At 40.9% G+C, this 19060-nt stretch overlaps 1 protein-coding gene across 8 annotated transcripts in view; it reads right to left on the bottom strand.

The window, feature by feature from the left end:
* The window catches only part of LOC110288950 (cation channel sperm-associated protein subunit epsilon-like protein), a 144853-nt gene that overhangs the window by 32669 nt on the left and 93124 nt on the right, over positions 1-19060 (bottom strand). For all 8 annotated transcript variants that reach the window (XM_085843330.1, XM_085843322.1, XM_085843329.1 and 5 more), the window contains 4 exons: positions 17423-17475; positions 3230-3280; positions 2222-2255; positions 2074-2153 (listed from right to left, as the gene is read on the bottom strand). In XM_085843330.1, the coding sequence (XP_085699456.1) occupies positions 2074-2153; positions 2222-2255; positions 3230-3280; positions 17423-17475 (218 nt within the window). The remainder of the gene's footprint in view (positions 1-2073; positions 2154-2221; positions 2256-3229; positions 3281-17422; positions 17476-19060) is intronic.

The raw sequence follows: 19060 nt of genomic DNA, 5'->3' as shown, positions 1-19060 counted from the left end.
CCTTTTGGTATGTAGTGAATCTTCAATGCCTTTACTGATAGACTGGGATGGCAAGGCATCCGGTCTCTGGGTCTGTGCAGCTTCTGGATTCTCATGCTCTGTAGTGCGAAGACAGCCACTGCCAGACTACCCAGGCCTTATCCTGTAAGCCTAAGCAATGACCCCTATTTTAACATATATATTCATTCTGTGCACTCTGTTTCTCAGACTCCAATGTGAGGGGATTCTAGAGAAATATGGGAGAAAGAGGAGACCATCCAGGAACAGTGTTCTTCGTTAGTAAAGGCGATAGTTCATCAAGGCTGTGCTGGCTATATTTTATGTCAATTAATACAGACTAGGTTCATTTGAGAAGAGGGAGCCTCCATTGGACAAATGCAGCCACCAGATTAGTCTTTGGAGAAGCCTACAGTACATTTTCTTGATTGATAATTGAGAGAGGATAGCCCAGCTAACTGTTGGCAGTGCTGGTGGTCCTGGGTTTTTTAAGAAAGCAACCAAGCAAACCAGGTAGCTCCCGCCTCCAGATTCCTGCCTGACATTGCTGGATGATGTACTAAAACTATAGCTGAACCAACCTTCTTCCCATCCCTCACCACCCCCATCCCCACCCTGCCCCACCAAGTTGCTTTTGGTCATGATGTTTCTTCACAGCAATAGGAATCCTAAGACATGTGGTGGCTATGAGCTCCTGGTTCAAATGTTTGAAGATATATAGATGTGCTGTGGACATTTGACTGATGCTAACTTTGAGTTATCCATCTTCATCGTCTCCCTCACCACTCACACATATCAGTCATCAACTCTTTCTGACTACAATAACATAGTTCTAACAGAGATGTACTTCTTGGTCCAAGTTAAGTTACCTTTTCAATCATTCCCCACCTCCTGAACAGTATTTTACTATCAGGTCTCCCTACTTAAATGTCTTCCTCTAAAATCCAGAGAGCTACAGCTAAAGCCGATGCTCACTCTCATGGCCGTCATAAAAGAAGGGAACAGATGGAAGCCTTGCATGGTCTTGACCCCCCAGATCACCTTTCCAGCCTCTTCTGCTGGTGCTCTTCACATGACATGCGCCCCAACACTGTATGTTTATACATTTTCATCCTCAAACTTCCATTCTCATTGAAAGGCTTCTCTGATATAATTCACTGATATCCAGCCTCTTTGGACCTTCCCTCTAGATCCAGCTAAGTATTTGTTCCTCGTCCTTTAAGGGTCCAGTGCACGGTTCCAGACATCTTCCAGAGCCAGGAGCAGGACCCCTCATAGCTAGGATGGATTCTTTCCTTTTGTGTTCCAATACCTACTACCCATTTCATTCTTTTCTATAAGACAACTTGGCATATCAGCTCTTGTATTTATGTAGTCCATCTTTTGAGGGCAGACATCCCGTCCTCAATCCTTAAATTTTTAGTGTTTGGCCCAGTACTTTGGGGAAGTATCTGGTGTGGTAATTGTTGGGAAATGGGTGTTGAATGCTGATAAGCTGAATTAAAGAGCTTTATTGGGAGAGAACATGCGACTTTTACCATTTATTGTGTATTTATTTTAACTCTGGAGAAACAAAGACCTTGTTATAAAACAAGGAAAAAAACCCTACAAAACTAGGTCTCAGTAGGGGGATTGTGAGCCTTGGTGCCCAGGAAAATTAGAAGGCATAAACTTGTGAGGATTAGGCCTATAGCACAGAGGGTTTCAATGAGTGATGTGGGTAGATAGGCACCTGACAGACCTTACAAGCTGGGTGGGTTGCAGAAGTAAGGCAAGCAGCAAGGCATGAGAGCAGAAGCCTTCTGGACCCCAGTAGGAGCTCTCTGGCAACAAAATAAAGTGAAGCACTAAGCTACCACTCTTGTGTCCCCACCTGAGAGAAGCCAAGCCCTTCCCAGCCCAAGGAGGCCAGATCAGGACATCAGATTCCCTGGACCTGGCATTATAGGTGGTTGTGAGCCACTGTGTAGGAGCTGGGGACTGACCTCAGGTCCTCTGTAAGTGGAGAATGGTCTCTTAACAACCAAGCCATTTTTGCAGCACACAAACTAATTTCCCAAGTGGGTATAAACTTACAATTCTACTATAGGTTGAAACATTTGTCCCAATTCAAGGGTGAGAGGGCAGCCATATTTTGCCACGTCGTACCTTACTTTCTGTAGAAAGAAAAATGCGTCAGTTGTTGTGTCCACTTATCACACAGACACATTTATAGGTTTCTTACCAAATTGTCAGATAGGCTTTCTCTCACAAGTTCCCTGTTTAAAAAAAAAAGACATTTGTTATTTTCTGCTTATTCTTCCCTTCCATTTTAAAAAGTAAAGGCTGGAGAGATGGCTCAGCAGTTAAGAGCACTGGCTGCTCTTCCAGAGATCCTGAGTTCAGTTCCCAGCAACCATATGGTGGCTCACAACCAACTCTAATGGGACCAAATGCCCTCTTTTGCCATGCACGTATACATGCAAATAGAACACTCATATACATAGAATAGATGAATAAATGTTAAAATAAATGTATAAAAACTGAAAGCATAATTTATTTAGAGTGGTGTTGATTGTGGGTTTATACATCTGTATGAATGTGGCGTGTATGTGTGTGTGTGTGTGTGTGGCATGCATATGCAGGTCAAAGGACAACCTCTAGAGTTGGTCCATCCTTTCCACATTGCTGTTTGTCACTGCATATGTCAGTCCAGCTTGTCTGCAAGATTCTCTTGTTGCCTCTCACTGTCAGCACACTGGAATTTAAGATGGATGCTACTCTGCTTGTATTTCCACAGGTTTGGGACCCACTGAGCTGACTCTCTGGGTCTGACAAGTGTATTTTAAAACCCCACTTATTCTTTACATTTAATTTATTCCTATAATGGAATCCTTCTCCTCTGTGAACTCAGGGGACATGACAATCCTAACTATGTTCATTACACAGTCGTGTAGAGAAGAGAGGTGAGAACAAATACTCTTATTTGTCTATCTTAAATCAGAAGGAACAGATATGAGATTTGAGTCTAAATGATACTTGCTCCATTTAACCAATTGAAATAGTGAGGATAATGCTAAGTGTGTCTCAGATGTGTTTTAGTCAAGATTACTGGTCATCTCTACAGCTTTTTTTTCTTACATTTGGAAACTGTGTTTAAATATGCATGCCAAAAGTGTTACAAACACTAAGTACTTGCTGATTATTAACTACTAGAGGAAAGATAATTGATTACATTAGGAGTATTTCTTACTTGTCGATCACATAATAGAAATCATGAAGTTGACATCCACTCCTATTAAATCTACAAAAAAAAAAAAATGATGTAGTTGTAGGTCATTGCTCCTGCATTTGCATAAACATTTCATCACTGAACTCTGTGGTTCTTCAACTGGAGATTGTTACATAGTTCATTTACTAAATCAAAGTCTCTGGGATCAGTTTGTGGCCTTAACAATGCTCTTTTATTTTATTAGTCAGTTTTATAAATTTTTATGATTTACCTCTTATATTTTGTATACTCTTATTAAAATTTTGTAAGAAAGAAAGGGAGAAGGGAACATTATTCACAAACTACAATGAATAGTCTTTCGGAATAATAAGCATAAGAGGTTTATTATACCACATGGTGACCGGTCAGCCACAAATTGAGTTTTTGAAGCCTACTGTAATGGCAACACACAATGGTTGTCAACTTGGCTACATTTGGAATTCACACCCCACTGACTGCACAAAATATATGGACACATCTGTGATGGATTTTTGCTTAATTTGAAGTGGAAAGATCTACTGCTGAATTGATTCTTTGAGACAGGAAGACACAGCTTTAATCCAGATCTTGAGGTGGGAAGAACCACCTCAAATCTGGGCCATGGCTTCTTTGGAATCTATTGCTTTTTGCCTGGTTGCTTTTGCCTCACTAAGCAAGTCCATTCCTTTACTGGCATTAGATCCTACTTCTTCAGGATTCCAGCGTTTATGAGAGACAACATAACTTTAAAAAAATTTTTTATTTATTAGGTATTTTCTTCATTTACATCTCCAATGCTATCCCAAAAGTCCCCCATACCCTCCCTCCCACTCCCCTACCCACGCACTCCCACTTCTTGGCCCTGGCGTTCCCCTGTACTGAGGCATATAAAGTTTGCTAGACCAATGGGCCTCTCTTGATACATATGCAGCTAGAGACATGAGCTCCAGAGGGATTCTGATTAGTTCATATTGGACAACATAACTTTTAATTAGCTAGATTTAACCATTCCATAATGACTTCAAAACACCATGGTGTACTTAGCAAATACACAATTTTATCTAGTAAAAAAGTAAAACCCAAAACAGAAATCAACAGATCTTGGAGAGGTTATGGGGAAATTTGGACCCCCATACATAGACAGCAGCACTGCATCCACAGGGCGGCCATTGTGACATTTCTTCAATAAATTAAAGCTTGGACTGACCACTGTAGTACACACCTGGTTCAATCCAAAGTATGTTTCAATAAAAAACGAGTATGCGAATATTTACAAAAGGCTAAAGGTAGAATCTCATCCCTAGCACTGTAACAGAATACCAGCTTTAGACACTCACCACTGCCCCATCTCCTGTAGATCCCACAGAATATCTCCTCCTAACTTCCCTTTTCCCCTCATCATGACACGCCGGCCTCTAACACTAGCAGGCATTTCCTTTGAGCACCTGAGCAGACCAGGAAAACAGGCAACACAGAGCCATCACACTCTCCAAAACACCCAAAGAGGAGAAAACCAAAAACAAAACACCCACTCAACAGAGACAAACTCACACATCATTATCTGGATCTACAATCACTGCAAACCGAGATGCCTAGATGCCAGCATAACAACACAATCAATAGTAACCAGGGCAATGTCTCCACCAGAGCTCAGTCATCCCACTAATGCAGGCCCTGAATATTCCAACATAGCTGAAGCACAAGAAAAAGACCTTAAAGCCAACTCCATGAAGATGGTAGAAGTCTTCAATGTGGAAATGAATAGACCACTTAGAGAAATCCAGGAAAATACAAACAATTGGAGAAAAAGAATAAATCTTTTAATGAAAACCAAGAAAACACAAACAGGTGAAGTAAATGGATAAAACTGTTTAATACCTAAAGATGGACATAAAAGCAATAAAGAAAATATGACCTGAGAGAATTTTGGAAATGAAAAATTAAGAAATTTGAGCAGGAACTACAGAGACAAGCTTCACTAGTAAATTCAAGAGATGGAAGAACGAATCTCAGGCATTGAAGATACTATAGAACAAATGAATACATTGGTCAAAGAAAATGTTAAGTCTTAAAAAAGTTCTGACAAAAAACATCCAGGAAATCTGGGACACTATGAAAAGATGAAAGCTAAGATTAATAGGAATGAAGGAAAGAGAATAATCCCAGGACAAATGCCTCAAAATTTTTTTGAACAAAATGATAGAAAAAAATTTTCCTAACCTAAAAAAGGAGATGCCAAAAAAGGTACAAAAAGCCCATAGAAGACCAAATAGATTAGACCAGAAAAGAAAGTTTTCTCGCTCTTCCGGTCTAACCAGCACCGGGGTAGCTAGAGCGCAGGGTCGGCTGACACCCGCCAGCTACCCACGACACCCGCCACAGGATCTTGAGACTTCTGGTGAGTGGAACACAGCTTCTGCTCCAGTCCAATCGCGCGCGGGACCTGAGACTGCTTTGGTTAGGGAGGCAGAAATCCGGCCTGAGTAGAGCCACAAGCCTCTTCCGGTCAGACCAGCACCGGAGTAGCTAGGGCGCAGGGTCGGCTGACACCCGCCAGCTACCCACAACACCCGCCACAGGATCTTAAGACTTCTGGTGAGTGGAACACAGCTTCTGCTCCAATCCAATTGCGTGCGGGACCTGAGACTGCATTAGTTAGGGAAGCAGAAAACCGGCCTGAGTAGGGCCACAAGCCTCTTCTGGTCTGATCAGCGCCGGGGTAGCTAGAGCGCAGGGCTGGCTGACACCCGCCAGCTACCCACGACACCCGCCACAGGATTTTGAGACTTCGGGTGAGTGGAACACAGAGTCTGCTCCAATCTTTAAACAGTGACAACGATAACAACTAACCCCAGAGATTACCAGATGGTGAAAGGTAAACGTAATAATCTTACTAACAGAAACCAAGACCACTCACCATCATCAGAACCCAGCACTCCCACTTCGCCCAGTCCAGGGCACCCCAACACACCGGAAAAGCTAGACACGGATCTAAAAGCATATCTCCTGATGATGGTAGAGGACATCAAGAAGGACTTTAATAACAAACTTAAAGAAATACAGGAGAACACTGATAAACAGGTAGAAGACATTAAAGAGGAAGCACAAAAATCCCTTAAAGAATTGCAGGAGAACACTGCTAAACAGGTAGAAGACATTAAAGAGGAAGCACAAAAATCCATTAAAGAAATGCAGGAAAACCAGACCAAAGAGGTGATGGAATTTAATAAAACCATCCAAGACCTAAAAAGGGAAGTAGAGACAATGAAGAAAACCCAAATTGAGGCAACACTGGAGATAGAAACACTAGGAAAGAAATCTGGAACCATAGATGCGAGCATCAGCAACAGAATACAAGATATGGAAGAGAGAATCTCAGGTGCAGAAGACTCCATAGAGAACATCGGCACGACAATCAAAGAAAATACAAAATCCAAAAATATCCTAACTCAAAACATCCAGGAAATCCAGGACAAAATGAGAAGACCAAACCTACGGATAATAGGAGTAGATGAGAATGAAAATTTTCAACTCAAAGGACCAGAAAATATCTTCAACAAAATTATAGAAGAAAACTTCCCAAACCTAAAGAAAGAGATGCCCATGAACATACAAGAAGCTTACAGAACTCGAAATAGACTGGACCAGAAAAGAAACTCCTTCCAACACATAATAATCAGAACAACAAATGCACTAAATAAAGATAGAATACTAAAAGCAGTAAGGGAAAAAGGTCAAGTAACATATTAAGGCAAGCCTATCAGAATTACACCGGATTTTTCACCAGAGACTATGAAAGCCAGAAGGGCCTGGACAGATGTTATACAGAAACTAAGAGAACACAATTTCCAGCCCAGGCTACTATACCCAGCCAAACTCTCAATTACCATAGATGGAGAAACCAAAGTATTCCACGATAAAACCAAATTCACACATTATCTTTCCATGAATCCAGCACTTCAAAGGATAATAACAGAAAAAAACCAATACAAGGACGGAAACCACGTCCTAGAAAAAGCAAGAAGGTAATCCCTCAATAAACCTAAAAGAAGACAGCCACAAAAACAGAACACCAACTCTAACAACAAAAATAAAAGGTAGCAACAATTACTTCTCCGTAATATCTCTTAATATCAATGGACTCAACTCCCCAATAAAAAGACATAGACTAACAGGCTGGCTACAGAAACAGGACCCAACATTTTGCTGCTTACAGGAAACTCATCTCAGAGAAAAAGATAGACACTACCTCAGAATGAAAGGCTGGAAAACAATTTTCCAAGGAAATGGTATGAAGAAACAAGCTGGAGTAGCCATTCTAATATCTGATAAGATTGACTTCCAACCCAAAGTCATCAAAAAAGACAAGGAAGGGCACTTCATTCTTATCAAAGGAAAATCCTCCAAGAGGAACTATCAATTCTGAATATCTATGCTCCAAATAAAAGGGCAGCCTCATTCATTAAAGAAACTTTAGTAAATCTCAAAGCACACATTGCACCTCACACAATAATAGTGGGAGACTTCAACACACCACTTTCACCAATGGACAGATCATGGAAACAGAAACTAAACAGGGACACAGTGAAACTAACAGAGGTTATGAAACAAATGGATCTGACAGATATCTACAGAACATTTTATCCTAAAACAAAAGGATATACCTTCTTCTCAGCACCTCACGGTACCTTCTCCAAAATTGACCACATAATTGGTCACAAAACAAGCCTCAACATATACAAAAATATTGAAATTGTCCCATGCACCCTATCAGATCACCATGGACTAAGACTGATCTTCAATAACAAAATAAATAATAGAAAGCCAACACACACGTGGAAACTAAACAACACTCTTCTCAATGATATCTTGGTCAAGGAAGGAATAAAGAAAGAAATTAAGGACTTTCTGGAGTTTAATGAAAATGAAGACACAACATACCCAAACTTATGGGACACATTAAAAGCATTTCTAAGAGGAAAACTCATAGCTCTGAGTGCCTCCAAAAAGAAACTAGAGAGAGCACACATTAGCAGCTTGACAACACACCTAAAAGCTCTAGAACGAAAGGAAGCAAATTCACCCAAGAGGAGGAGACGGCAAGAAATAATGAAACTCAGGGGTGAAATCAACCAAGTGGAAACAAGAAGAACTATTCAAAGAATCAACCAATCGAGGAGCTGGTTCTTTGAGAAAATCAACAAGATAGATAAACCCTTAGCCAGACTCACTAGAGGGCATAGGGAAAGTATTCTAATTAACAAAATCAGAAATAAAAAGGGAGACATAACAACAAACCCTGAAGAAATCCAAAACACCATCAGATCCTTCTACCAAAGGCTATACTCAACAAAACTGGAGAACCTGGATGAAATGGACAAGTTTCTAGACAGATACCATGTACCAAAGTTAAATCAAGATCATGTTAATGATCTAAACAGTCCCATATCCCCTAAAGAAATAGAAGCAGTCATTAATAGTCTCCCAACCAAGAAAAGCCCAGGACCAGATGGGTTTACTGCAGAGTTCTATCAAACCTTCAAAGAAGAACTAATCCCAGTTCTTCACAAACTATTCCACAAAATAGAATCAGAAGGTACTCTACCCAACTCATTCTATGAAGCCACAATTACTCTGATACCTAAACCACATAAAGACCCAACAAAAATAGAGAACTTCAGACCAATTTCCCTTATGAATATTGATGCAAAAATACTCAATAAAGTTCTCGCTAACCGAATTCAAGAACACATCAAAACAATCATCCATCCTGACCAAGTAGGTTTCATCCCAGGGATGCAAGGATGGTTCAATAAACGAAAATACATCAATGTAATCCATTATATAAACAAACTCAAAGACAAAAACCACATGCTCATCTCGTTAGATGCTGAAAAAGCATTTGACAAAATCCAACACCCATTCATGATAAAAGTTTTAGAAAGATCAGGAATTCAAGGCCCATACCTAACCATGATAAAAGCAATATATAGCAAACCAGTAGCCAACATCAAAGTAAATGGTGAGAAGCTGGAAGCAATCCCACTAAAATCAGGGACTAGACAAGGCTGCCCACTCTCTCCCTACCTATTCAACATTGTACTTGAAGTCCTAGCCAGAGCAATTAGACAACAAAAGGAGATCAAGGGGATACAAATCGGAAAAGAAGAAGTCAAAATATCGCTTTTTGCAGATGATATGATAGTATACATAAGTGACCCTAAAAATTCCACCAGAGAACTCCTAAGCCTGATAAATAGCTTCGGTGAAGTAGCTGGATATAAAATTAACTCAAGCAAGTCAATGGCCTTTCTGTACACAAAGGATAAACAGGCAGAGAAGGAAATTAGGGAAACAACACCCTTTTTAATAGTCACAAACAATATAAAATACCTTGGCGTGACTCTAACTAAGGAAGTGAAAGATCTGTATGACAAGAACTTCAAATCCCTGAAGAAAGAAATTAAAGAAGATCTCAGAAGATGGAAAAACCTCCCATGCTCATGGATTGGCAGGATCAACATTGTAAAAATGGCTATCTTACCAAAAGCAATCTACAGATTCAATGCAATCCCCATCAAAATTCCAACTCAATTCTTCAACGAATTAGAAAGGGCAATCTGCAAATTCATCTGGAACAACAAAAAACCTAGGATAGCAAAAACTCTTCTCAAGGATAAAAGAACCTCTGGTGGAATCACCATGCCTGACCTAAAGCTGTACTACAGAGCAATTGTGATAAAAACTGCATGGTACTGGTATAACGACAGACAAGTAGACCAATGGAACAGAATTGAAGACCCTGAGATCAACCCACATACCTATGGTCACTTGATCTTTGACAAGGGAGCTAAAACCATCCAGTGGTTGATCTTTTACAAGGGAGCTAAAACCATCCAGTGGAAAAAAGACAGCATTTTCAACAAATGGTGCTGGCACAACTGGTTGTTATCATGTAGAAGAATGCGAATTGATCCATTCCTATCTCCTTGTACCAAGGTCAAATCTAAGTGGATTAAGGAACTCCACATAAAACCAGAGACACTGAAACTTATAGAGGAGAAAGTGGGGAAAAGCCTTGAAGATATGGGCACAGGGGAAAAATTCCTGAATAGAACAGCAATGGCTTGTGCTGTAAGATCGAGAATCGATAAATGGGACCTCATAAAGTTGCAAAGCTTCTGCAAGCCAAAAGACATCGTCAATAAGACAAAAAGACCACCAACAGATTGGGAAAGTATCTTTACCTATCCTAAATCAAATAGGGGACTAATATCCAATATATATAAGGAACTCAAGAAGGTGGACTCCAGAAAATCAAATAACCCCGTTAAAAATGGGGCTCAGAACTGAACAAAGAATTCTCACCTGAGGAATACCGAATGGCAGAGAAGCACCTGAAAAAATGTTCAACATCCTTAATCATCAGGGAAATGCAACTCAAAAGAACCCTGAGATTCCACCTCACACCAGTCAGAATGGCTAAGATCAAAAATTCAGGTGACAGCAGATGCTGGCGAGGATGTGGAGAAAGAGGAACACTCCTTCATTGTTGGTGGAATTGCAAGCTGGTACAACCACTCTGGAAATCAGTTTGGCGGTTCCTCAGAAAATTGGACATAATACTACCAGAGGATCCAGCAATACCTCTCCAGAAGATGTTCCAACCGGTAAGAAGGACACATGCTCCACTATGTTCATAGCAGCCTTATTTATAATAGCCAGAAGCTGGAAAGAACCCAGATGCCCCTCAACAGAAGAATGGATACAGAAAATGTGGTACATTTACACAATGGAGTACTACTTAGCTATTAAAAGGAATGAATATATGAAATGTCTAGGCAAATGGATGGATCTGGAGGGCATCATCCTGAGTGAGGTAACATATTCACAAAGGAACTCACACAATATGTACTCACTGATAAGTGGATATTAGCCCAAAAACTTAGGATACCCAAGATATAAGATACAATTTGTTAAACGCATGAAACTCAAGAAGAACGATGACCAAAGTGTGGACACTGTGCCCCTTCTTGGAATTGGGAACAAAACACCCATGGAAAGAGTTACAGAGATAAAGTTTGGAGCTGTGAAGAAAGGATGGACCATCTAAAGACTGCCATATCCAGGGATCCATCCGATAATCAGCTTCTAAATGCTGACACCATTGCATACACTAGCAAGATTTTGCTGAAAGGACCCAGATATAGCTGTCTCTAGTGAGACAATGCCGGGGCCTAGCAAATACAGAAGTGGATGCTCAAAGTCAGCTATTGGATGGATCACAGGTCCCCCAATGGAGGAGCTAGAGAAAGTACCCAAGGAGCTAAAGGGAACTGCAACCCCATAGGTGGAACATTATTATGAACTAACCAGTACCCCAGAGCTCTTGACTCTAGCTGCATTTGTATCAAAAGATGGCCTAGTTGGCCATCACTGGAAAGAGAGGCCCATTGGACTTGCCAACTTTATATGCCCCAGTACAGGGGAATGCCAGGGCCAAGGGGTGGGGGTGGGTGGGTGGGGTACTGGGGAGGGAGTGTATTGGGGACTTTTTGGATAGCATTGGAAATGTAACTGAGGAAATACCTAAAAAAAAATTAAATTAAAAAAAAAAGAAAGTTTTCTCACCATATAATAATCAAAACATTAAACATACAGAACAAGGAAAGACAATTAAAAGCTACAAAGGAAAAAGGCCAAATAACGTATAAAAGTGCTGTTATTAAAATTATACCTGAGTTCTCAATGGAGACTTGTGCAAAAGCAAAAAGACCACAGAGCCCAGACTACTGTGCTTAGCCACAAAATTTCAATCACCATAGTCAGAGAAAATAAGACATTCTATAATAAAGCCAAATATTAACAATATGTATGTACAAATCCAGCCCTACAGAAGGTACTAGAAGGAAAATTCCAACCTAATCAAGGTTAACCACACCCATGCAAAGACAGGAAACATAATTCTAAAGTAGTAAAACCAAAATAAGGGAAGCCACATAAACAGAAACACAGACAGACCTCCCCCCATCCTCCTCCTCCTCATTATCAAAAACAACTGCAACAACAACATAACAGGAACCAACAATCACTGATCTTCCTAAATGTCAACTGTATTAATTCTCTAATATTAAGGCACAGACTAAAAGAATGGATGGGAAACAGGATTCATCCTTCTGCTGCATCCAAGAAACGTACCTCAGCATTAAGATAAAACCTTTTTTACTTTTTACCTCTGAGTAAAAAGCTGGAAGGGGTCCAAAGCTTTTTTTTTCTTTTTTTTTTTAAAAAAAACAAATATACAACCTCTCTCCCAAAATAGCATGCCTTTGGTCCAGCAACCCAAACTCATGAAAAGTATAGATTGATTCAATCTAGCAGTCCAATTTTATTTAGGCTTCCTCTATTTTGACCTCTCTTATAGAGGATTTGTAATATCATAACCACTGAATGTCTAACCACCTTCATTTTCATAATTAAAACAATTATTATTATTTATTGAGACAGGGTTTCTTGTTATATCTCAGGCTGGCTTTGATCTATTCTGTAGATTAGACAGGCCTTGATTTCACAAGGAGTCTATCTGTCTCTGACTTTATCTCCCACATACTGAGATCAAAGGCCTGGATTTATATATTTATCTATGTGTACTTGAAAATATTTATATCAATTCCTGTTTCCTTCTCTCATTTTTGGAGATTAATATCTCTGTGGCTAAATATCCTTATTTCCCTTTTTCTCTATATAAATTAATCTAATATTCTAATGCATATTCAACTCTATTGAAATTCCCTTTCATTTATTGTATAATGTACTAGGTTGAGCTGTAATCAGTTTTCCCCTGGAAGCTCACATTTATAGAGACTAGTTAGGGTGACATCCACTTTTAAGTCAGCTATCATGAGCTGCCATCAGTTCTCCCAGGGAGCTCCACATTCCAAGGAGACAGGTTGGCTTCTCAGAGTAGCTTGAGATTCTTCCCCATGTTAGCTCTTATGAGCATAGCTTTTTCTTTCTGTTGGATAAAAGCAAAACAATTTTGCCCCAATCCCAATTCTGGATCTTCACATTGTCCAGCAGAATATACCTTTTCAAGGGCACAATGCTTTTTAGCAACAGAAAAGCATAATTTTTCAACTTGAAATTATAAACATACCTTATGTGGATAAATATACCTAGATTCCCCTTTCTCTTTATATAAATTTAAGGCCGATGTGTTTTATTTTTAAAATTAGTAAGGACACAACTAATCATTGTTAAGCAAACCCTTTATATTATTTCTAAGGAAAAATGAGTAATTTTGATTCCCAGAGTATTGTTTTGAAGCAGCTATATCTATCAGCAGAGGGTTCTACCCTGACTTTTAATGTAGACAAGGCTGGTCCATATTTCAGAGATCTTCTTGCTTTTGTCTTCTAGGTCTGTCATTTTTTAGCTCAGACATTGTGCTGTGCCTGCAAGACTAAACTGACTTCCTCCTCCTAGGCTAAGAGCTGCAATTTAGCAGCTGGCCTGAGTAGCCTGGGGGGTTTGGCTGGCACTTCATCTCCTGTTGTAGTTCAAGGGCTCTGCCGCCTGACATGCTGTCAGATTTGGGAGGGTCCATCTGTGTTTTAGTTTATGCTGTGAATCCCTGGAATCGTTTGCAAACCACGTTTGCATTTTAGCTTATTCTGGACCCTGCATGGCTTGGGGGAAAACCAATGTTGCTAAGGAAATATTCCCTCTCTTCCAACCCCTGACCCCCAGAAACTCCATCCATTCCTAGTCTGAAAGGGACAGCCTGTGTTTTTGTTTTTGTTTTGTTTTTTATGTGAGAATCTGAAATCAATTTTGTTAAAAGTGAGTTCTTGCCCCACAGTGGGCACCAGTATGTTGCAGAAAATACTTAATCTCAGTCGGGTTTCTACCCTACCTTGATAATTCAGTTCCCCCAATTTTATTGTTATAATAAGCCTTAATCAGTACTAGACCTGGGAAGATGTCTACCCTCTATGTTATTATAATCTATTTCCCCATCAATAAGCCCAAGTTATAATTTGTCATGTTCCATCCGGGCAGCTCCTATCTCCAATTGGCTACCACTCACAGCCATGTTTTCATGATTCACCTACCCCATGGCAGCTTCCTCCGTTTCTACTTTCTCTCTCCTCCTCGGGTTCTCCTCAGACCCCAAAGCTAGGAACTGCAAACCCTGTGTCTTAGTTAAGGTTTAACTACTGTGAAGAGACACCATGACCAAGGCAACTCTTATAACGGACAATATTTAATTGGAACTGGCTTACAGGTTCGGAGATTCAGTCTGTCATCATCAAGGTGTGAGCTAGCAGCTTCCAGGCAAGCATGGCACAGGAGAAGCTGAGAGTTCTACATCTTTACCCAAAGGACGCTAAGAGCAAACTAAGCATCCTTAACCAACTAGGACAAGGGTCTCCAAGCCCACATCCACACACGATATGGGCTCTGCCACCAGGCTTTGTGTCACTTCTCCAGGTCTGTCCTCTGTAGTACCCTAGGCTCTGATTGATTCCACACCATAACTGATGCTCTTCTTGATTATCCCATGGTATTAGCATCTCCAACACACTGGGGTCTTCTGATGCAACAAAGCTTCACCAAACACCCCTCATAGGCTCCATTCATGATGTCAACCCTCAACCTCTTTGCATGACCCCTTCAGTCCTGAGCTCTTAGCTGCACTTTCACCATAGTTCTTTTCTGGCTTCTCAAAGTACCGAGTCTCACAAGCTGCTCTCCATGACCCCTTCATGTCTTCAAAGTCAATATCATCTGAGTTATTTTTACGTGTTACCTTGTACAGCTACAGCATGATTTACAACCTTGGCTATCTCTGGAACATAGCTTCTTTGTACTCTCAGAAAACACTTCCCAGAATATTTCACCTCAGTGATGCTGATCTCTTCATCACTGCTAATCTCTTAGCTCTGGTTAACCATCCTCAGTTGTCTCAGTAGTCCCTTCTATTCTTGACTTTCAAGCCAGAGCCACATGGTCAAAGCTGCCAAGTTCTGCTACTTGCTGGAGCTGGAACTTGGCCCCCTTGTTCTATTCCATCCTTCATTGTCTAAGCTTGGATGTCCAGAAACTTGCTCTGTAACTGACCTTGAATTTAGATTCTCATGCCTCTTTCTGTCTTCTGAGTACTACGATTAAAGGTATGTACTACCACACCTGAACCTAAACTTTTTCTGCTTGGAACTTGCTCCACACCAGGCTGGTCTTGAACCCAGAGGTCTGCTTGCTTCTGTATCCTGGAATTAAATGTGTGTACCACTATGCCTAGGCCTAAACTTTTCATGGCCACTATTCCTCAAGAATTGAATCAAGTGCCTGTGTTTCCCAGCTTGTAACCTAAAGATCTGGATCACAGTTGTGTTCTCCATTTCTGGACTGTACTTCATTTCTAATTAAAAGTGTAAATGAAAACAATAACCAAGTCCTTTGTTACACTGCAAAAGTGTAAGCACTAAGCTTAGCAGGGCGAGATCTTGCAGTAAATCACTACTCCCCATATCTGTTTATCTCCTGGTGTCCATGTATTTTCTACATTTTCTTTCTCAGCTTGCTCTTTTTCATTAAAATGCTTTTCATAAGAGTGAACTTTAGCAAAAACCCAACATAATTCATATCCAGCTGTTTTGAGATTTTCTTTGTCAAAGCAATTAATCTAAATCTCTTTGCCTTAGCCTCAGGCAGTCTCTTTAGATAATGGAAAAAGCAGATATATTCTTCACCAAAACCAAAACAAAAACACAAACAAACAAACAAACAAAAAAACAAACCAAAACACAACCAAGCAACCACACAAACAAAAACAGTCTCTAGATCACATACTAAAACCTCTTGGGTCAGGTCTGCACAGTTCACATCACCCTCAGCACCAATGTCTTCCATATTCCTACTACGATGGTCCATTAAGCCCCACCTAAATCATTCCACTGCTTCCCAAATCCAAAGTCCCCAAATCCACATTCCTCCAAACAAAAGCATCATCAGTCCTGCCATGTTAATACCCCAGTCCCTGGTACCAACTGCTGTCTTAGTGTTTTACTGCTATAAAGAGACACCACACCAAGGCAACTCTAAGGACAACATTTATTTGGGTCTGGCTTACAGGTTTGGAGGCTCAGTCCATTATCATCTGAAAGACTCTGAGAGGAGCCCCTCGCTCAGGCCCCAGGACAATAGCGGACACCCAAGAACTCACAATAGACCAAGCTTGATGCAAACCACATGAGGCTTTTTTCGGGGAAAGCCAGAGCTCTGGGGATGACTCATATCCCACGCAGGGATAGAGGAGTCGACCTTGAGGGGAAAGAGGACCCAGTTTTTATAGGTCCTTAGGGGGGAAAGGAAGAGGGGGGGGAGTAGGGGATTTCCAGATCTAAACAATGTCTATCCCAAAATGATTGATTCCTCAAGAAATGGGTATGGGAGGGAAACAAGGAAAGAGTCTAATGAAGGTGCAGCACTCCAGATTGGCCCCAGCTGTGGTTGCTGGGGAGATTTTCCGACTCTTTCCCAGCAACCAATATCACAAACACCTGGCAATGAGGTGCAGCAATGGGCACACACCTGGTCAGAACATTGGGAGACACACAGGTTTGAGGAGCAGCCAGAGCATTGTGCACCTCTATTTTTCTAAATCAGTGAAGCTAGTTCTACTAACAATGGAATCTATTTTGCCAATTTCAGGGCTTCTGTGACCTTTTACATTCTGCCAGGATCTTTCACATCAAGGTGGGAGCATTGCTGCTTTCAGATAGACATGGCACAGGAGGAGCTATGAGTCCTACATTTACATCCGAGGGAAGCCAGGAACAGACTCTGCATGCTTAGGCAGCTAGGAGGAGGGTCTCTAAGTCCAGCCTCACAGTGACACACTTCTTTCAACAAGGTCGCTCCTCCTAATAGTGCCACTCCTTAGCCCAAGCATATTCACACCACCACACTCCACCTACCTCAATTCTTCCCAGTTATGGGCTGTAGGAATCTTTATTCACCAATTAGGGATGAGTTGCTGGGCAAAGTCACACAATGTTACTTGGGTCTACATGTGGATTCTCTTGTCCTGGGGGCAACCAGGCCCTGGGGGCCACTATGTAGCAGTGCAAGCCATTACAAAAGGTCAACCTCAACAGAGTAAGCCCTAACAAATAGAAATAATATACTTACCCTTGAACCATAATGTATTTACTTGAATCGCAGCCAACATCGATTTCAAACACCTAAAAATGAAATAATTGTACAAAGTGAGCTCAGCAGCTCTGACTTTGAATGATATAAGCTAGAGGTTGAGCCAAAGATGGTTATAGTTCAGGTTAGAAACACAGACTGAATTTCTTCCCTTATCTGAAAGGCTTCTTACCAGGAGTGTTCCAGATTTTATAATATTTGCATATATCTAATGAGATATCTTAGGGCTGAGCCCCAGGGGATCCTGTCTTCTACCTCTACTGCTGCACCCCTATCTACTCCATGGTTGCAGCCTGCATGGTCGACTCTGTCAGCAGGCATCTATCATGTGCTTAATTCAAGTGGCAACTTGTCAGGGAATTGAATGTCCTTTCATGTAGCAGTCTCTCTTGCTTTGCTCCTTCTGGTTTCCCTAGCCCTCATGTATAATCCGAGGACTAACAGGTCAACTATTGATAGGCTGCATACAGAGCTTATGGCATTTGTTTAAAATGCCCTAACCTCACATGTGTGATATCCTACTGTTTTCTTGCACAGGCTGTGATTATAGGAAACCCTGTGTCCCTGCATCCCTAGCATCTGTATTTATTTGTTTAAAGACAATGAACTACCTGTGGATAGGGTAGCCTAGCAGCCAGCACAGTGTCTGCCATATATATATATATATATATGAATGTATACATACTCTCCCCTTTTTTCTTTGGGTATAGGGCATTGTTACACTATTAAGGTTGTCCTTGCACTCTGGACTCAGTTAATCCTCTTGTTTTCTGCCTCACCATGATTTGATAAATATATTGTATTTGCCTCCAAATCCCTCCATTGTTGAAGAGATCCAATGTTTTTCCACAAAGGACATGACAGACTTATGACTGTGCTCTGAAAATAAGAGAACTTTCTGCTTTTCCAACTAGACACATTAGGTTTACAGTTCAAACGTTAATGTCATCAAATCTCTTGGCCAACACTTTACTCTGCTGTCAATGTTTAGAAATATATTGCCTAAAAATTATACACAGTTTCTGTAGCTAAAATAAAGTTTGTGTTAGCCTTAAAAGAAAGCTTAAGAAGACATGGCTGAGGGCTGGGGAGGCTGCTCAGTGATTAAGAGCACTGGCTGGTTTTGCAGAGGTCCTGAGTTCAATTCCCAGCAATCACATGGTGGCTCACTAACTTCTGTAATATTATCTGATGCCCTCTTCTGGTGTGTCTGAAGACAGCTACAGTGTACTCATATACATAAAATAAACAATTCTTTTTTTTTTTTTTTAAAGTTCATTCTTAGAATGGGGAACAAAATATCCATGGAAGGAGTTACAAAGTTCAGAGCAGAGCCTGAAGGAAGGGCCATCCAGAGACTGCCCCACTTGGGGATCCACCCCATAAACAACCACCAGACCCAGATACTAGGCAGATGCCAACAAGAGCCTACTGAAAGGAGCCTGTTATAGCTGTATCCTGAGAGGCTCTGCCAGTGCCTGGCAAATACAGAAGTGGATACTCACAGTCATCCACTGGACGGAGCACAAGTTCCCCAATGAGGGATCCAGAGAAATACCCAGGGAGCTGAAGGGGACTTTAGCCCCATAGAAGGAACATCAATATGAACTATCCAGT

Source organism: Mus caroli, unplaced genomic scaffold (genome assembly GCF_978045245.1).
Source record: "Mus caroli unplaced genomic scaffold, Mus_caroli_1 scaffold_1, whole genome shotgun sequence".
Taxonomy (NCBI): Eukaryota; Metazoa; Chordata; class Mammalia; order Rodentia; family Muridae; genus Mus; species Mus caroli.
Note: the sequence above shows the minus strand (reverse complement) of the source record. Positions and strands in the feature narration are given on the sequence as shown.